At 33.3% G+C, this 21,736-nt stretch overlaps 1 protein-coding gene and 1 long non-coding RNA gene across 2 annotated transcripts; one reads left to right on the plus strand and one right to left on the minus strand.

Annotated features, from left to right (window-relative positions):
* Positions 1 to 7,749: 7,749 nt before the first annotated feature.
* LOC110878262 lies at positions 7,750 to 10,107 on the plus strand. Its single transcript, XR_004890471.1, has 3 exons — positions 7,750 to 7,839; positions 9,012 to 9,171; positions 9,806 to 10,107. It is a non-coding gene; the product is annotated as an uncharacterized LOC110878262 (long non-coding RNA).
* Positions 10,108 to 13,226: 3,119 nt separating this feature from the next.
* Positions 13,227 to 15,960, minus strand: LOC110878261 (protein CUP-SHAPED COTYLEDON 3). Its single transcript, XM_022126540.2, has 3 exons — positions 15,556 to 15,960; positions 14,219 to 14,484; positions 13,227 to 13,866 (listed from the first exon to the last, which is right to left on the minus strand). The coding sequence occupies exons 1-3, from the start codon at positions 15,722 to 15,724 to the stop codon at positions 13,438 to 13,440; spliced, it is 864 nt and encodes a 287-aa protein (XP_021982232.1). The 5' UTR covers positions 15,725 to 15,960; the 3' UTR covers positions 13,227 to 13,437.
* Positions 15,961 to 21,736: the final 5,776 nt, after the last annotated feature.

Genomic DNA, 21,736 nt, shown 5'->3' on the forward strand with positions numbered 1-21,736 from the left:
GCCATTAGTTTGTAATTGTCTCTGTTTTAAAATTTTTTAACACCGTCCAAAGTTTCTTTTCCATAAAAACCTTATCGATCATTTAATAATTAATAAAACTAATAACAGCCGTACACACTAAATATGTGGTATTTCGATTTACAAATAGTCGAAAAGCATTCTGGAGGAGTTAACATATTCAACGAGGGTCATGTCTCATGATTCCAATATTCAAATACCACATGACCCAGGGGCGCAGGTAATGTATTAAGAGGGGTAGCACGGCTCAACCCCGTATTCGTAGTGTATTTTTTTCGGATTTTTTCTAGTTTTATACAAAGGATACCTCTAAACAAATACGAGAATACCTCTGAATTACTTGGCTAGCTCTGCCACTAACATGACGAGTGACCTACTTACAATAAGTTGAATAATTCATAAACTCTTAAAATTTATAATCTAAAGGTGGTTACCAAGTCAAAATTTATATTCTAAAGGTGGTGGTTACCTAGGTTATATGCCTGCCAACTTTGATCCTATTAAACTTTTGAGTTTTGATCCTGTTGTGTCGCTGATCTTTCTTGTTGTTTTCAAACTCTTCTTTTCTTTTTGAAAGAGTTTACTCATCTGGCCATGTTTGGAAGATCCTTCATTCTCTTTGTTAACATGAACCTTGAAAGTTTTCTCGTTTGTTTGGTTCTTGCGAACGGTGTTGCTCTTCAACAAGAATAGTCTTTCCAGGATCTTTTAAGGACATGTCATTCTTAGGATGTTTAAGTTTTTTCTTCATATCTTTCCAATTAAGGACACAATTTGAGCTATTCAATCTCATACATTTGTCCATAATAGGATGTAATTTAGAGACAACAATTTCTTGTTGTGTCTTCATTGAAGTATATCTCTATCCTCGATACTATTCCAACGTTACCTTGCTATTCCATTGTTTTGATAAACATCATATAGTGGATCCAATATAGCATTCAAGATATGGCCTCGACATATGAAGTAATTATTCTCGAACTTGAGACAACCATGGGGTGCTATTATTGTTTTTTCTGTTTCATTCTCCACGGGATATTGTTTGGTTAGAACATAAGACACATTGGGTGTAGTGTAAAGAGGTTGCATCTTCTTTTGCCAACAACTGACACCAACCCCACCATGAAGTGTCCCAACTTGACTATGTCACATGAATGGTTGCAAAAGTACTCGGCCTAGGCGGAGAGCACACGGGGAGTATTCGGACATGCCAAAGTATAAAGAAATTAGTTTTCGGAAATTAAATATGTTTCAAATAACATAAATTTACTAATATTTATAACAAAATACGTGAAATTGATATTCATTCTTTAATATGATAGGAATAGAAATTATGTTTTATTTTATTTTAAGTCAAAATCGGCCCAAGTTGACCTATTAGATCCGATTTTGGCCGATGTTGACCGCATTTGATCGATTCCGAGTAATTAGTCGGAGTTGAAGAAAGTCGCCTCGGCAGCCTACCTTGTAGCGACTACTCGGGGAGTACTCGGCCTTGGAGACCTTGTTTTACAATCATGGTCACATGATATATGATGTAGAATCTTTGACACCAATTTGCTGAAAATTGCTTGAAGATTGTTGTTTTTAGGGTATCAAAAGTTTTACTACTACTACTACTTATTTCAAGGCAAGTTCTCTCTGCCCTTGAATAATTTTCGCACGATCTCTAACACGTAACACGTTATGGCCTAATTGACTCCAAAGCTACAATAACAAACATATGAAAATGGTATTCAACCCTTGAATGTAAAGATGATAACCTGGTTAATTAACGAGTACTACAAGTGTTTCTAGATAGAAATTAGTTGCATATATTGGGACAAAGTGTTTGTAGGCAACAAATTTTTTAACCAAAAATGAAGGATTCGGGGGTTTTGTCTATAGTCATCTTGACATCACCAAGTGTATCCTCTCTCTTACTTGTATGTGTGTTTATATGTATGCACATACGTGTTTCTATGTATATGTATGTGTGTGTATCAGTAATGCTATTTGTCTTTATGTTAATTTGTGACCATATTGAATGTTTGAAATTACATCCATTTAGATTTTTCTCTTATAAGAACGGTAATGTGTAATTTTGTTTAGTTTATATTAATTGCTTACTTGGTCATGTGAAATCCATTAATGAATGTAATTGTGAAACAATTAGTTATTTTAATGGAAAAGTACAAGTTTTTAAATAAAGGATAGGATTTATACATAGTTATTTTAATAGAAAAGTACAAGTTTTTACATAAAAGGTCTTCACAACTTCATAAAGACTGCGAAGATCTATGTCGACAGTGAAGGCAAAACATTTTGCATTTTGCCTGTGTCACGACTGTTTCCATGTGACCATGTGTATTAGCAGGGCTTATATATGGTCTACACCTATATACAGATCCAGATTAATGCTTCAAATATTAAAGAGTTATGGGCTAAAAAAACACGTACTCCAGCAAAAATAATGAGATGTTTGATGCCTTTGATGATGTTATGCATGGTAGAGCGTAATACATATGAAGAAAATATTGATGAAAATGGCCATGTTTCTTGAGCTCTATACCTAGTTATACTCTCAATTGTTGGATGTCTTCCAAAAAACTTTCTAACAAAATTTGTTACACATCAAAGTCATCAAAAGAGTTCGTTTGACCAACTTTTAGAGTTTTAAAGAGTTACATCCCCAAAGGAAAATTAAATTCCAACTTGACACTCTATGAAGCTAAGAAGAAACTAAGAAAGATTAGGTTAGGTTACTAATTTATCCATGATTGCATTAATGACTATGCTCTGTATTGGAAGGAGAATGTCTCGATGCAAAATTGTCCGGTTTGTAATGAGAGTACATGGGTTGAGGATGTGTGTGTTTTAATAGTAATTTTTAGGTGATATTTTAAACACGTTATCAAGGTTTAGAATTTATAAGAAATGACTTTTACTTAGGCTAACCACACATAATAGGAAAGTGTGCATATTGTAATGTAGTAAAGATTAGGTAAGAACCAAGTATGGAACCCAACGAAAATGACTTTTACTACTCAATTTTTGATACCAAATAGTCGACTAGTTTGTTAATTTTGTTGGTTTGTAAGGAAATGAATTAAATGCCAGAATAATAAAAGTATAACAAATGAGTGGAGAATATAATATCAAACAAGGTATTTCTTAGGATGGAATCTGCTTGGGATAGATTAGCACTAAATTAACAAATTGGTGCGTAAAAAAAAAAAATACAAATTCCCACGTCCTGGTCAAGTTGCTGGCTATTGATACTAAGTTATCTGGTTATATTTTTTGATGTTATTGTGGAATGGACTCTGGTCAGTAGGGCTGCAAACGAACTGAACATTCAATGAACAGTGGATGAACCGTTCGGTGGGAAGTTCGTTTGTGTTCGTTCGTTTAATAAATGAACGAACACGAACAAAAAAATTCATTCGTTTAGTTAAATGAACGAACATGAACAAAGGCCGTGTTCGTTCATTTTTGTGTTCATGAACGTTTGGTAACGTGTTCGTTCACGTTCGTTTGTGTTTGTTTGTTTATGTTCGTTTGTATGTTCGTATTCCTTTGTGTATAGGAATATATATATATATATATATATATATAATATTATTACCCAACTTATATTATATTATATTGTATGACCCAATTTATATTTTATTGGTTATTTGTTAGATATTTCATTATCACCTAAGGTCCACCAGATATACAATTGAAAGTTTGAAAGTACAAAAACCCTAAGCATTATCACTTATCAGCGCCGTTCCAGATTCTGGATCCCATTTTCTCCGTCGTTCCTCTGTCAATCACCATCGTTCAACACCGTTCCCACTCATGTAAGGTTCTTTGTCACATTATTTCCATTCAAGTTAAGTTATAGAAATCATAGTTACCAAATTCGCCCAAAAATTAGCGAATTTCGAATTGGTACAATTCGCATGATACGCAATTCGTATACGAATTCATTCGCTTCAATTCGCGTATTATAGGGTTCAATTCGGTGGTATTTTTCTCCAATCGCATTTTTGGAGTCGAAGACTTCGAGGTTAGATTTGGACAAATCGAAAAGATTTGATATGTAACCGGTACTTTTTTTGTTTATCTTGTTTTCTTTGTTGCTATAGTGCCCCTCTTGCTAGTTGTTGGCCAGTGTGTTTTGGCCTCTGTTTGTTTTAATGAGATATGTGATATGATTTTTAATAAATAACTAATGCTTAATATTTAAAAATTATATTTCTTAACAACTTTTCTTTTATTGAAATGAGTAAGTGAAGTATTTTGATTATTGATCGTAAACTTTTATATCCTAAATTTTAACCCAGTGGCACAGTCAAGTGCTTTGAACTATGAATCTTTTATTCTTTTCATTTCATTTCATTTTATAACTTTTTACAAATAACTAAACTCGCAAATGCGGGAAAAAAGGATACGTATCGACATATCCATAATTATCAACATTACCAAAACCCAGAAACCGATAATCCTCTATATATATCACTATATCAGCTTAATTCATTGTCAATTGGTGCAGATGTCTAATGTCTCATTAACTGTTTTAAAGCATGAAATATGATTATATTGCTTATTGGTGCAGATGTCTAATGTCTCCTCTAGCAGTCCATTCTTCTCTCCATTCTTCTCTGATGAAGATCAATATTTAGAACTCCATTGAGACACTACTTTGTGTTAGTTATGTTTATAAAAATTATATGTTAAGCTACTCAAGTTTGGATAATTAGCTTGGTATATTTTGGGTGGATCTACTTAGTGTTTTTTTGTTATGATCATCTTCGAAAGTAATATATGTTCGTTTGTGTTTGTTTATGTTCATTAACGTTTATTTGTGTTCGTTTGCGTCCGTGTGCGTTCATGAACGTTCATTTGTGTTCGGTACGTAAACAAACGAACACGAACAAGTTCATTTCCTTAACAAACGAACACGAACAAAAAATCTCGTTCGATAAGTGTTCGTGAACTGTTCGTGAACACATGAAATCCTTAACAAACGAACACGCACAAGGTCTTGTTCATGTTCGTTCGGTTCGTTTGCAGCCCTACTGGTTAGGTTACCTTAACCCTCAGCCTCTTGAAAAGCTTCTTGATTAAGCCTTCGCTAAGTTTAGACTATAGGTATCAATCTATCCATTCTTCTACAATACCTCTACTGTGTGTCCTCAATCAATCATGGTCCTGGTTAGGATTTGTTCTTACTAATAGTTGTGATTGATCTTTACTCAACGAGAGGCGATGTAGTAATGGAAATAATAAATATATATTACTCTCAACGTGCCTTCACCAAATCTTGGTTCATGCCAAAGCCTAGCATAAAGACTGTGCAGTCTCTGCCAACGTACTAAGGTTTGGCTTAACACTGAAGTCTAGTATATAGACGGTACATTCTCCAAGTGAAGTTTGATAAAAGAGGGTTTTCACTAGATGTCGGTTTTTCAACACCCCAAACGGATTAACCCCTACTAATATCAAGAACACTGACAAGATCAAAGACCAAAAAAGAAGAAAAATATTCCATAAAACAATAATTTATAGCAAGCTTCATCTTCAACCAAGAAATACGAGAAATTTAGCCAAGAATGGCTATACAACCTTGTTCACAAATAGTGATTGGAACATGATGAACATGTGTAATGATAGAAAGCTTCTTATTTTGAGTGAACGGGTTCTCTCTCTCTCTCTGGTGGGTATCACAAGGTGTCTTGGAGTGATCCCAAGCTCTAAGGGATGGGTAAGAAGATGCTCTAGACGAGAGTAATGAGTAAGATGTGTGGAATCGGATGGTGAAACTAAATGCAAGCTCCTCTATTTATATGGGTCTTCTAATGCTTAAGCACAGTCGTGCTTGTACTTGCACACGGTCGTGCGTAGGCTAGTTATCCAACACAAATCGTCCTTTTCTACAGTTTGTCCCCTAGTCGTACGTGAGCACACCCTTGCTTGTACTTGAGCATGGTTATGCTTGTGCCACATGTCTAACAGGAATATGCTTTTGCACCAGAGCATTGGCGTGCTTGTGACACATGTCCCGACAGGGGATCTTTCTTCTACTAGAGAATAGGCATGCTTATACTATAGCACGGTTGTGCCTGTGACACCTGTCTCGACAAGAATATCTTTTCTTCGCTTTTGTCTGTTTGAGAACCTCCTTCTGTTTGTCTGGATATGCCACAGCCATGCTTCAATGTTGACTTCTTGTTTGATTTGACGAGTGATGCACGACTATGCTCGGGTGAGCAAGAGCATGCTTATGAGTTTTCTTTAGGTTTCTTCTAGTATAGAAGTATGGCCAAGCTAAGAATGTTCATTGCCATGGTTGGTCTTTATATTTCCAGATTTTGCTTTGTTTTTCGTTATTTTTCGCTTCTTTTTGTTAGGAGCGTCCAAAACCCTGCAATTATAAAATAAATGACGATTTAATTAAGTAGTGTTTCCAATTAAAGTACCCCAAATAGTACCCTATAATAGGGGTAAATGTATATGAAAAATATGTATAATTGATGACGTATCAGTTGAAAAAAACACAAACGGGAAGAAAGTACCAAAAAAAGTGTTGTGCTAGCTTCTTTCTTTAACTTCCTGGCTTCGACGAATGTATAATTTCAGGCTCATGAGAAAATACATGATCCGACTTAACACTTGCGGTTCAACAAATAGTATAATGACTTCCAGGTGATTTAGGGCAGGGAATTAGCAAAGTCAACATGAAAGAAGACACTTCCATACATAACCACCGTGGTGCATTGTCAACACTACCGGCCACATACTGTAACACTGATTCATCTTACTAAATGGATTAAATCCATCCGCAGCCGGACCAAGCGAACGTTCCTAGGTTCTTTAGCAAAATCAGGATATCTCTTATCAAGTTCTTGTCATGCCTTCCCAAATGAGAGATGCAACAGCGAACACCATGGAAGTGTCGAGAATTCCACTATGCTATCAGCCTATCACCGGCATTTGTTGAGAAATATCACAAAGTTATACACTACTAGAAAACTAGGCAATTGCAACCAAAATTTGTGACCTACATAAGGCGGTGGCAAAATTAGCAACCAGTTTGCGACCAACATCAAAACAATCGCAAAATCAAAGACCAACCCACATTCGGTAGCAAAACGGTCTCAAATTTTGCAACCGCAATTTTCCGGTCGCAAATAGTTGAATGGTGGTCGGAAAACAGTCGCAAATATGAGAAAAATAAAAAAAGCAAAAGTTGTGACCGCCTAAAGCGGTCGCAAATACAAGAAATATATAAAAAACAAAATTTGTGACTATCTAAAGCGGTCGCAAATACGAGAATATCTAAGAATAAAAAAGTAAAAGTTGCAAAGAAATATATAAAAAACAAAAGTTACTTTTGCCAAACTCCTCCGTCCGTTGCACTCTTCTTCACTACATCTCTTCCACCACCTAGGGTTTCATTTTTTCATCTGATCCACAATTTTACCACCACAAGTCCTCTCAATTTCTTCTGATATCTCTCTCTCTCATCCAATTCACACCACTGGATTCACCAATTGCTTCAATTTCGCTCCGATTACACCTCAGGATCCGATTCCGGCCGAGCATTTTCATTCTCCGAGGAGAATGATCGATTACTGTCCTCAACTTCCTCGTCTTCGTCGGAAATGATGACGGAGATGATAAATTCATGTTAATCGATCCGAATTGCAGTAGTGTTTGTGATTATAATAGTTTTGGATGTTTATCACCTTTATCCAGGTTTCAGATGGGCGTTTTGAACAGTTACGATGTTTGGAGCCGTCCTCCGTGGATGAACGCCGTGTGCGGTTGCTCCGGCAGATGTCAAAATTGGTAAGTATGACTCACCGGATCAGTTAGAGATTTCGGAGTATGGTAAAATTAGATCGAAATCAGCCAATAGTAGTGAACACTATAATATTAGTTCTAGTTTTAATTTGTGTCATGAAAGTCGTTTTATGAATGCTGATGCCTCTGTTGTTAATCACTTAGAAAAAAAAAGTTTATTCGAGAATGGTGAAGGCTTTGAGGAAGAAGACGATTGAAACCTGTTTGAAAGTGAACAATGAACATTCTATCATGCTTTGTTTTCCGCAGAGCTTGACGGATGCTAGACGAACGAAATCTGAGGTTTACGAAGGGTTTCGCATGTGTATTGTGATGAATTGTCTCATGTTACTTTCTAAACGCTAATTTTTCTTTAACTTTGGTGTGAATCTGTGAGTATATGCGATTGTTTTAAATTAGGTTGATTGTTTAGTGATATTTTGATTTTTTCTTCATTTTTGTGGATGATTACTGTTGTGATTAGAAAATAAGTATGATAATTAGGTCATTAGATATGGAACCATGAAAGGATGAGATATTTTGTTACATTATGATAACTGTAGTATTAAAAAAAAAATATTATGATCTAGTTTTAGTAAAGAAGACGTGTTCATTGAAAACATCCTTTCAATAGATAGTTTCATCATGAGATACCTTCAATTGCTGAAAATTTATTAACACAGAAGTTATCTTGGTTAAACTATGTAACTAGCACTTTATTGCTCAAAAGAGATATGTCACTGATGTTGTCTGGGCTATCTAATCTTTTCTCTTGAAGTTAGTTTCTTTTGCTCTTATTTCTGTCGACCCAAACCTGTTTCGAAAGGCAAACCATACAGAATTGAATCAGTTTGAAATCTGGGTTCAATGTATTATTTAACCACCGGTTATCCCAAACCGGTTTCAAAACTGTATTCAATGTATATATGCTCAAACCTGAGGATCGGACCGGATTCGAACCAGCTTCAGATCAGTTTATTGGTTTAGTATCCGGTTTTAGATTCGGATCCGGATCCTGTTTGGTTGTGCACCTCTAGTTTGAGTTATGATCTTAACAAAAAACTCTTAAACCATTTGAGCCAGGCCGTTAACTGAACGAGTTGGGCAAAGCCCAAAAAAACTGAAACCAATCTTTGAAGCCCAAACTTGATGGGCCCACGTTTAATTTTCTTTTGCAGAAAGCGATTCTTCCAAGAATTTCATGAGTGGGAATCCGTCAAGTTTCAATGATGTTAAAAGTCAACGAATTATTTAAGAAAAGGTTGATTCCTGGTTGTGGTTGTTAATCAAGGAGTATTTATATAACTGCCGGAAGTCTATTTCTATATTTTTCCGACGGTGAGTAATCTCTGTCTCGTTTCATGATGTTTTTAGTTGTTTGTGGTTGTTATTGCTTCTTTGCTGCTAGTTGTTTATATGATTTGGTGATTGATCATAGTGATTGATTGTGTTAAAAGTATATATATGATTTGAATTATTTATTAAGACTTGAAATTATTTTAATTGTCTTTGATCTTTCATGTTTTATTAGGTTTGAGCTTTCATGTTTAAGTGGTGAATTAGGGCTAGCTATCTACCATCTATGATCTAATTGAATCATACTTGAACTAGATGAGTGAATTTTTTCACACAATTCCTTGGTTTGAGTTTAGTCTAAACGGGTCACAAGTTTACTTGAGGGTCGTTTGGGTTGACCCGTTTGGTTTCAATATGTTTTACATCAACACTTAATCTGATTGAATGTTTTGTGCCAAAATTAGAAGGATAAAAGAGAAAGAAGTATCTGATTTTATAGTCTAAATGACATTTTATATGTTTTTTTGTTGTAAATTTGTAATTTTGGAGGATAAATATGCAAAAAAATAAAATATAATAAATTTTTTGGGTTAAACAAGTCGTGGTCATGTCAACACAATTTACGTGTAGTAGTCTCTTTGGTTAAATTCGTCGTTTATATATCTGGTGATTTCAGGGCCATTGAGCATTTGTTCCAAGCGAGATGTCTGATAGGTTTGGAGAAGTGGCGAGCGGGCCAACCCAAGACCCATCTACCAACAGTAGCGACGCTGGCGATTTCGAGTGCAACATATGCTTTGACTTGGCCCAAGACCCGATCGTCACTTTATGCGGGCATCTTTTTTGCTGGCCCTGCCTTTACAAATGGCTTCACCTACATTCACATTCTCAAGAATGCCCTGTTTGTAAAGCCCAAATTGAAGAAGGAAAGTTAGTCCCTTTATACGGTAGAGGAAAGGAGTCAACCAATCGAAGATCAAGACCCATTCCTGATAACGAAATCCCAAATATGAAACTGTTAGGAAATTACGAGATTAACCATATACGTGGAATGACACGAGATGGTATGAACGATGCACCCACACTAAAATCGGCCGACATTGGTATTGCGGTTGCTGATGCAACTGATGCAACCCGTGGTGCATTCAATATTGTGTTGACCGAGCCTGGGCTGAGTGTAAATATATCCGTGATATATTCTATCACCTAACATCTACAAGCTATCATTATACATTCAGATCATACGCATATAATTTTATGTAAACATTTGCTGGTTAGACCAGTTATTGGTAGCTTCTGACCCGCTTACTTTATATTCATTTGATAGTTATTTGTGTTCCTCCTTTTCAAGACTGGTTTCTAATGGTGGATGAGCTTGTTGTTTCTGATGGTGGATGCTTGCAGGTAATATCATTACTGTAATTTTATTACGTAGATTACGATTACAAATGACATTGAATTTTACCTTCTCTAGGTTTGCTGGACCTCCTAGCCTTGTGCAGTTGGACCTCCTGGCCTTGTGCAGCCTCCAGTTGCAGGTAGGTGTTTGACTGTTTTCATTACAACATTTTGTCATTCCATGTGTTGGTTTCGTAAAAACGATCACTTGTGCTTTCGGTTTTCAAACCGGTTGTAAAGATCAAGAATAGTAATTGGTCATAAACTGCTAGTTCGGTTCGGTCCTAAAACCGTTTTAAAAAAACAGTTAAAAAAACCGGTTTAGGGTTTTTTTCCGGTTACGGTTCTAAAACAGGTTGTTTCGATTTCGAATAAGGTATGTCCATGTGGTAGTTCGTGTGCATTAAGAGCAACTGATTTTTTAAGTGAAGTGTATAGATATGTTTGGTGAATTCGGTTCGGTTTTAAAACCGGTTTGGGCTAAAAACTGGTTTTAACTGGTTTTTAAAATCGGTTTGGTTTTTAAACGACTTACAAATGTCGCGAAGAAGAACCGCGCTATAGATATGTTAGGTACTATCACTATGCAGTTAATATCGTGGATCAGTCCCAGAACTATTATATGTCCGATGTTCAGATGCTTGATACAGGTCTCACGTTTGACTTTGTTGACCAAGACTTATAATTGACTTGAATTTACCTAATAATGTCAACTTTCTTCTTCATCTTCTTTTTTGTTGATACGCTTACCTGGACAAAGTTGATAACCAATGTCGAGCTATTGCCACCTAGAGCTGGTGATACAACCGTTGCATTGGGCAAGAACTTGCTTGTATTTGGAGGTTTTACTGACGCTGAAGATCTTTATGATGACTTATATATGTTTGATCTTGGTAATCTACTGAATATTTTTATTTAGTTTAACATGATGTTAAAAGCACTACCTTTATGTGTTCAATCTTAATCTTTTCAAGGCACAGGTAAACTTATTGAGTTTTTTTAGATAATCAATGTTTTAAATATACTGTTATACTATATTACTACTATGATAATCTTGTCTTTTAAATAAGAGTAAAGTACATGGATGGTCCTTGTGGTTTATATGCGTATACGCTTACGGGTCTAACTTCTAAGAGCCGTGAATCGTATGCTAATGCTGGCATGATTGCTGAACAGGTGATCATACCTTTGAAGTTTCCTTAAGTTTTTCCACTTTAAGTTTGTGTATCTTGATAAAAATTAGTTAGTTACTTTATGGTCATCAAATGGAAGCCTCTGTAAGTTGTGAAGTTCAAATGGCATCCTGATGCCATGAATGGCTACAAGTGATTCATTATTTATTCGTAAGTTTTATTTTTTGTACTACCTCGACTCACATTATAGATTCTGCTCAGTCTAGAAGATAATTTCGTACATGTTTTAATTAGTCGTAAAATTTAAACGGTTGAAGCTTTGTTTTTTTTTGTTTTGTTTATTATAAAGGGCCTTAACATTGTTTATTTTGCTATTCTTTGTTGATTCAGATGGATATATATTGTATGGGCATGCACATGATCTCCACAACGGATAATGCTCTCAGTTCAAGTGGTAATTTGTTCCTTCTTGAGCATATAGTTAACTGATTAGTTTCATAAATTGTGATTATGCTGGCCATTAATATTTCACTTTGCATTGGTTTTATTAGGATTATCCAAGATATAGTGAAAGAAAAAGAAGAAGAAAAAGAAAAAGAAAGGTTGAATGATATTATTGCGGGATTGGTGGTGGAAAAAGAGAAATATAAGGCGGAGAAAGAGGCTATGAATGAAAGAATGGCAAACATTGAAGTAATGCTAAAGGCTATGTTTCAAAACGTATAATCATCGAATTAGGTTTCAAATGTTTAAACACTTTGTTTTGAATATGTATTTTGTTACGGTAACTTTGGTATTTGATGTTTCAAGTGAAATCTTATATATAAATGTGAAAGTTTGATAATATGTAAATTTTAAAATTGACATTATATACAGGTTAAAATAGAAAATGGCTGAAATTAATTAATAAAAATAAATAAAAATTGCGACTGCTATTGCAGTCGCAATTTTTCAAAAGGCAAGCGGTCGCAAAACGGTCGCAGTTTGTAAAAGGCATGCGGTCGGAATACGGTCGCATCAAGACATTCGCAACCGAAGTCCCACAAAACCAAGAACAGTCGCAATATTTGTGACCATTATTAAAGTCGCAAAACCCAGGTCGCAAACGATAATAGCAGTCGCAACTTAGTCGGAATAGAGCAATTGCGACGGGTGTTTTTCCAATCGCAGTTCTGGTCGGAAAACGGTCGCAACAGGGCAATTGCGACTGGTTTGCGACCAAAATTGCGGTCGGAAAAACCTAGTTTTCTAGTAGTGATACTTAATACGTGTCACCTCTATGAGTTGAGAAATATCACAAACTTTATACTCAATACGTGTATTTTGATAACAAAAGGGCTATGAAAAGGCAAACATAACATTTAGCCACCATAAAAAAGTTACTCCATTGGTCTATGATATATTGATATATGCACCTCGTCAAAGATATATAGTTGTTGCTTCCAGCAAATATACCATTGCTAGACGTATATACGGCCATACTTAAGCTGTAAGATTGCAACAATACTCCAATATATCTCTCAGCTAAAGCATTAAAGTAAACAATTCTAAGCATACATAAGCGTATTAGATCAACATATAAAGTTCATTATGTATATATTATAAGTACAATGAACAATAATTACAAACCCACTCTTACATGTATACCAGGAATATACAACAAGACATAAGCTTTAACTCGAAAAGCAAACACAATATGTATCACCAAATATCAAATGGGCAATCTTCAATGTTTTTTTCTATACCAAATATACTTGATTAACATAATCAAGTACAACTAGAAGAACACTATGCCATTGTCCTCGTTATCACCATTGACAAAATCCACAGGGGAAGGGATGCTAAAATCGAAACCAAAATCAGAAAACAAACCAGATTCATGATCTTGACACTTGCTGTTTGAGTATACCGACGTTTGGTTTGCTGATTCCTCCAGGCCGGTGGCGGTGTTATAACACAATTGTGATAAATCAAGGTTGTTATAATCAATTTGGTGAGGGTGGTCGCAGATAGGTGTAGTTTGGTAGGAGGAGTTGTTGGTGATTTGATGGTAGCAACCACACAACTGTGGTCCAACGTTGTTTGTATGAAGCGAGTATGAGTCTGTACTTGGTGAAGTAACATGAGTTGTATCATTTTGTGAGTTAAATTCATGGCTATTCTCTCCTTTTGCTTTGTAAAATACTCTACATAACACCCAATCTTCCTGTCAATTAAAATTCAACAATAAAGTATGTTAGACTTTATTAATTTAATTAGTTTCTTATGCACATTTACAAATAAACATAGTCTTGGACATCAAACATGTAGTATATACTGATGCATCTATATTGTATCAGGACTGTTGGTGCAATAGCAAAGCTGACAAGGATAAAAGTTTAGAAATTGATTATATTATTTAATTTTGCGTACCAATCATTTACTATATGAAATCATATTAAGTCATTCAAACAACTTTGGTAACTAATAAAATGAAAGTGGCAGATACGAGCCCCTCTCTTTATGTGCAAGTGTGTTTATATAGTTACATGTGTGTATAATGGAGGATTGATACAAACCTTGGGAGGAATATGAGGGTTTTCTAGACGAAACTCGTGCATGATCCAACCAGTTTTAATCCCATTCGGAGCTCGGTTTTTGTAAAACACTAAAGTCTTTCTCATCCCTGCGAGGGCACCAGTGTTCGGATCAACAACTGTTCTATCTTTCCCAGTAGCCTTCCAGTATCCGGTTTTCGTGGCCCTGTTGGTCCGAAATCCTGTTGCATACTTGCGATCACGGAAACTGAAGAAATACCACTCACTTGAATTGAGTTTCGCCACCTCTTCAAAACAAAAACAAAAGATCAAAAAATTATAAGAGCTTCTTAACCCTTAAGAAACTTATTAGATGGAAATTCAAATATAGCTATCATTAGAGTTTATGATATACCTTAAAGTAAACTCAATCATTGCCTAAATGAAATGAACATTGTAGATGTATTAATAATGCAAGTATTTCCAGTTTTCCTTAAGAGGATTCAAATCAATGACTAAAAAAAGATGCGATTTGGTTTATTGTCTATTTCAAAATATGTCTTTATTAGCATAGTACCATTAACGCGTGTGAGAGAATGTTCATGTATCATATTCATATATTATATATATAATAACGGACTAGGTATATGCTGGCTTTCTGCAATAACGTGTACCATAGCTTTAGAAGTTCTACAACTTTACCTTTTCCAAACCAAGAATAACAACCATCTTGAAAATACAAACTACTATTAAAGGGGAGAGGGGAAGGACTGAAGACAAAAATCTTAATTGCCAATTCAAGAAGGCCATCTTATACACACACACATATATATATATACATATGTATGTATATATATATTCCGTTAAAAGATTAAGAAGAGTAGGGGATGATAAAAGAAACAAGATTCTTTGATTGCAAAAGATAGGTTATTTTGATATGCCTAGAAAGCATTACCACTTTATTTAACTCTAGATTAAATTTTTATTCTGATGGTATATCTGGAAAACATATCAAGCATCTAAGTAAAGATTGCCCAAGAAAAATATGACAGTCTCAGATCATTAAAGTCTATGATATATGGATGTAACCGAGAATATGGCGATACAACTAGTAAAAAGATGGTGGATGACTATGTCATGTGATTTCCAAAACTATACATATGATGAAGAAATTGCTACTAGCAACTAGATCAACCATATATATTGTTGTAGTCAAGATCTGTGTTACTAGCAGCATCAATCATTTCTCCATACGATCGCGAATTTGTCTACTTTTAATGGTTACCAAAATATCTAATTACACAAACATGAATTTGTTAAGAGAGTGGTGACAAGGAGATATTAAGAACAAAGAACTATCAAAGGGACAGAAGATATACCAGGAAGTTGCCATGGCTCACAAATATGAAGATCAATATCCATAAGAGTACCCTTTAACACATCTTCATTTGCAATCTTCTTGTAAAGATAGTGGCACACCAACTCTTCATCACTTGGGTAGAATCTAAACCCTGGTGGCAACTTTGCTCCTATATCATTCAAACCCATCCTGATCAAGACTCTTTTTCCCAAGAGGAATCAATTATTGCTCAGAATCCTATAAAATATTGTGCCTGAAAAAGCTATAACATATCACGTGTGTATATATTTCAGTGTGCAAGCAAGCTCCGGCAATTGTTGAAGAGGGGATACTAAATGATCCAATCTAAAGCTTTATAAAGTTTTGTTGCTAGTGTGGATTTAAATGTATGTAATATCATTGAAGAAGGGTTTGTGAGTTATATATAGATAGATCTATGTATGTATGTATGTGTATTTGTGTATATGTATATAGGGGTTGAAAGGTAACTTCCCACTTCTTAACAATAAATAACAATATTATTCTAACTGTTTATGATGATGATGATGCTTCTATAGTGAGTTATGGTTATTGTGGTGGAACTTCCAAGAAAAACCAAGGTCACAGGGAATCATCTGTACTTGTTACTTCATCTGTTAAATAAAATGATTTTCTTTTAATTATATAAGTGAGACGTCTTGTGTTATAAGATTAAATTAAAAAATATAGGGATAGATTAGATTAATAACTAACATATCCAATACGTTAGATTAATAACTAATATTAGAGTATGCTATTGCACTACAAGAAAAAGTTCTTAGATTGGATGGTATGGTTTAACATAACATCGACATGTCAGTGACACATAGACAAGAGGCCTTTTATTTGATCCACTCTTTAACCAACACAGTAGGATTTAGTTAAAGATTAAAACGAAATTTGATTAGTTGTTTGTTGGTGGTCCCCACCTTAATTCCTCCCTTTGTCACGCCTGCTAAGAGGATAACAAGACTAGAGTACGCTATCGCTCTCCTTTGACGCCTCCTACTAGTGTTACCAGCATTAATGAGATGAGGTGGCACATGGCGATATGACACACCACACAACTTTACTGGAATGACACAGGCTATTGTATCTTTTAAGCTAGCTTACCTTATAGAGATGGCAAGAAAATTCACATGGGTTTTATTCTAATTTTTGATAAATTAGAAACCCTTAAAAAACGTTTCATCATGTCGTCTCTACAAATTTAATTTTTTTTATGTTTTCTTTTATTAATATAAAATATAAGAATATAAAAAAAAATTAAAACTAGCTAACTTATCCTCTCTCTAATCATAATATACACCTTTGTCACTTATCATGAAACTAAAAAATCTTCAACCACTTATAGGAAAACATCATTATATACACACATTAGCACTAGATTACAAGCCCCTACGGTGGCAAATAGTAACTAAGATGACTATGTTATCGGTTTCAAATTTTATTAACTTCAGAACAATTAAAACAAATGCAATCTTTTTCCTAATTTAAAACGTATTGAGACCGACATTTGTAGTCCGTTATAACGGTTATTTTCCATTTTTCAGTCGAGTTTTTCGTATAAATAAAGAATACACATTATATTTTTCTTTTTATATATCAAAATTATATTCCATATTCCATATCGTACACTTGGAATAATGTGAGAAAACTCACTGGGGAAGGTACTTTGCCACCTATAATTCCTACGCAATAATTAGTAGTATTATTCTCACAAATTTTTCTATGGATACTTTTTAACTACACGGTTTCGTATAAATGTCGTTCGTCAAGTATGTATTATTGATTTTAAACTTATCTATTAAGTTGAAAATAAAACACATATTTTGAATTTAGCAACTATTCTTTTGTCTTTATTTTATATTCTCCAATCTAATTAACGTAGGTTGAGCAATTTCTTATTGGTAATGAAACCAGATATACGTTTAGACCTCATGGTTTTTATTCCTATAAGTATAATAAGTTTAAATATTCTTTTACATAAATTTAACTATAAGTTACAGATAAATTAACAGTATTGTAATATCATGCTTAGCAAATAAACATACAAGATCTATGTGTAGAACAAACCCTGATATGGAATAAGGAAGAAGTTGATGATTATGTTGGTGGATTGATGTTGGAATTAGTGAGCTAAGAAGTATGAATGTTGCACTAAATGTCAAAACAACACAAAGAATCACTTGAGAGAGAGAGAGAGAGAGAGAGAGAGAGAGAGAGAGAGAGAGAGAGAGAGAGAGAGAGAGAGAGAGAGAGAGAGAGAGAGAGAGAGAGAGAGAGGAGGATGTTAATCATAGTTTTAAGAAAAGTCTTATCACTTCTAATTTCTAATTATACCCATGAGATGGATAATTTGAATGAGTGGTGATTGGGATGGATTTGTAAACAATTCATGTGGGTCTTGCTAATGATCAACCAGTGATCATGACCTTTCTACAAGTATAAATAGATAACGCAACGCCATTTGTCATTAAAATAAGAGATTTCAATAACAAGTAACTCGTAATTATTTAAATGATATAATTTGAATACATTGTATTACGTATATAAACCGTGTAAATTATGTTTTAAGATTGCTTATATTGAATGCTTGATTCAGGTATTAAATGTGTAAATATATCTTGCTGCCAGCATGAATCTTACATAAAACAATATGGACTTAAGGAGACTATTTTAGTAGTTTTTTTATAGAGAACACGAATAACAAACTAAATTATTATTTTTTAACCTTAAATTTAATTGAAGTATAATGTTTATTCATGTTTTCTTTATATATATATATATATATATATATATATATATATACATGGTGAATGGATAAAAAAAAACTTACTTAGGTTAAGAAAATCTTAAAAATCTTATGTAACAAATTGGATTTTCTTTATAATAGTTTCAAGTCATGTAGTATACATATTTTTGCATGTTTTGAGCGAAAAAAAATTCAAAAAACGCCGAGTGATTTAGAAAACAATAAGAAGTTTTAAAGTAACATGTGTCTTGACACTAAAAACACATTTTGTGACATATATGTAACATAGCCTTCTACTCAGCGCCATTTTTATTTTTTGTTTTAAAACGGTCGAAAATATTTATATTACACCCTTCAAATATAATAAAAAGGGTTTGTTACATAGGATTTTCACGTTTTTTTTTTTTTTAACTCAAATGACTTTTCAAGTTAGCCCTCCCCTATAATTAAGAACATAGTGTACATACAAAATCCTTGACTTAACCACCTATATTTAACCACCTTGACTCCGTGAGAAGTTTTACTTCCCGTGCGAGTTTTGCCAAAATTTTTTACACAAAGGTAGATGAAAATGTCACAACCATATCTGTAAAAAAAAAAAAAAGAACTTGTCGAGCCTGTATTTATTCTCCATTTACACTGATACAAATTTGTTTTATAAAACTGATCACGTCACCCTATAATTTTTTTACATCAATGTAAATGGAGAATAAATACCGGCTCGGCAACTTTTTTACAGACATGTTTGTGACATTTGCATCTACCTTTTTGCAAAACATAGTGACAAAACTCACACAAAAATTAAAAGTTTTCACGATTCTCACAATTTAAGATGATTCTCATTTGAACCTAATCACTCTTTCTTTCTCTCTCTCACACACACACATATACATATATATATATATATATATATATATATATATATATATATATATATTATAGGGGATGAATCATTTAAGAAGACAATTTAGTGTGATAACAAAAAGAACTTAGCCATAGATTTAATACAATCACTCTTTATAATCAAATACCACTTAACCAATTTTTTCCTAATATTTCTATTATAGCAATATAACTTCTCCTACTATCTCTCATCTTAAATTGATCCATATAGGATAAGGATCATGTGAGAAGTAGTAGACTATTTAAGAAACTTGAGAAGCATTCTAGACCACACATTTTCTTTAAGCAAAAAAATGCAAAAAAAAAAAATGTAAAAAAAATGCAATTTTTTTTTTTGGAAAAATCGTAGGTTTTTCTTTAAGAATTTAATTTTTTATTTTTTTAAAATTTTTTTTTTGGGATTTATACACATGTGTATATTGTTAATCTTTTTAACTATACATATATGTATATTGTCAATTATACATATATGTATATACATGTTTAAAATTGAAAAATAAGTGTTATTTAGGGTTTAGCATTAGTATTTAGGGTTTAGCATTAGGGTTTAGGGTTTAGCTTTATGGTTTAGGGTTTAGGTTTAGGGTTTAGCATTAGGGTTTAGTAATAGTATTTAGGGTTTAGCATTAGGGTTTAGTTTTTGGGTTTAGCATTAGGGTTTAGCTTTAACTTTATGGTTTGCATCAGGGTTTAGCATCAAGGGTTTAGCTTTAGGGTTTAGTTTTAGCTTTAGGGTTTAGCATTAGGGTTTAGCTTTAGGGTTTAGCTTTAGGGTTTAGCTTTAGGGTTTAGCTTTAGGGTTTAGAATTAGGGTTTAGCTTTAGGGTTTAGGGTTTAGCATTAAGGTTTAGCTTTAGTGTTTATGGTATAAGGTTTTGGATTTATAACACATATTTTTTCAATTTTAAACATGTATATACATATATGTATAATTGTCAATATACATATATGTATAGTTAAAAGATTAACAATATACACATATGTATAAATCTCAAAAAATAAAAAATTAAAAAAATAAAAAATTTAATCCTTAAAGAAAAAACTGCGATTTTTCCAAATAAAAAAAATAAAATTTTTTTTTGCATTTTTTTCACCTTTTGTTTTGCATTTTTTGCTTAGGAAAAAAGTGTGGTCTAGATTGCTTCTTAAGTTTCTCAAATAGGGTGGACTTCTCTTAGGATCCCTATCCGATCCATATATATATATATATATATATATATATATATATATATATATATATATATATTTACTTAATTTGTTTTACCATACAAATTATCAAACAAGGGTTGCATTCTTCAATTTTAATTTGAATTATAAATAATACCGGTGATTTATATATGTATATTATATAAGTGATTTTAATATAGTCTTATTTGAAAAATACAAAACTGATTGTGTAGGTGTTTTTGTAGCTTAGTGTAATGTTGGTGTTTTTGTAGCTTAGTGTAAGTAGTTGTTGTTCATATAGGATTGTATTAATCTGATTAGTTTTTAAATTCATTTGAAATCTTGTTATATGTGATGAAATTACAACATCATTTAGGAAGGTGTGGATGGTCTCAAGGGAGAGTCTCGAAGAGATCTAAAGTCAAAGGACTAAACAAGTAAAATAATAATTAAATATATTTAATTATTACTTGAATTATCTTAATATTTTAACTAGTTTATAATTATTTAGAGATAAGTATAAGTAAGAATATGAGTCTTAGTAAAATTAGATTCTTTTAAAGGTGTTATTGGAATAAGACTTATGGTATGGTCTTGTGTATTTGCGCAAGGTTTCGTAGACCATGTTTCTTCCTAAATCTTGTTTAGGACCGCTGCGCGGCCGCGCATGTTCTTTGTCCAAGATGTTTTAGATAAGGTTGTGGTATGGTCCTATACGTCTGCACAAGGTTTTTGAGACCATACCCCTTCAATCAATTAGTGGAGTACTAACTTATATAAAGAAATGAGTTACCACCAATGTTTATAACATTATCACTCAATTCATGTATGTCTTCATCTCAACATTCTTTGTAGGCCCCATGATTACTATAAATAAATAATTGCAAATATACCTTAGTTTACAACCATGTAAGGTACAATTAGGTATGATACATAACATTTAATTTTAATTTGTATGCTAATATTTTATAACATATTAAAAAGTTATGTACGTGCTAGTATAGCTTTTTCCAAATATTTATTAAATTATGTAATTAATATGATTTTTTTATTTCGTTATAAGATACTTATTTTTGTCTACGTCTACATATAAATGTTACTCAAAACTGAGTTGTGACTAGTATTGTGTGAGTGATCAAAGCACAAGCGTACATGTCATCAAATTTACGCCACAGTTTAAATTTTCTTTATAATGTTATGTGCTTACCCTTTTTGTTACTTTAGCAATATAATGTTTTATGAATTTTGAATATACGTTATGATGTGCTTATTTTTATCTATGATTCGATAATGATTTTAATCGAACGAGTCAATTATAGTTTTTTTGTTCACTAGTATCGGTGGCGTAATTGTTTTT

This window comes from Helianthus annuus, chromosome 1, assembly GCF_002127325.2.
Source record: "Helianthus annuus cultivar XRQ/B chromosome 1, HanXRQr2.0-SUNRISE, whole genome shotgun sequence".
In the NCBI taxonomy this organism is placed as follows: Eukaryota; Viridiplantae; Streptophyta; class Magnoliopsida; order Asterales; family Asteraceae; genus Helianthus; species Helianthus annuus.

Excerpts from the sequence above, each read along its gene's own strand:
- LOC110878261 (XM_022126540.2), bottom strand. The coding sequence starts at position 15,724 with ATGGGTTTGAATGATATAGGAGCAAAGTTGCCACCAGGGTTTAGATTC. Across the intron at positions 14,485-15,555 it reads TGAGCCATGGCAACTTCCTG|AGGTGGCGAAACTCAATTCA; the intron begins GTATATCTTCTG and ends TTTGTTTTGAAG. Across the intron at positions 13,867-14,218 it reads ACCCTCATATTCCTCCCAAG|GAAGATTGGGTGTTATGTAG; the intron begins GTTTGTATCAAT and ends TTTAATTGACAG.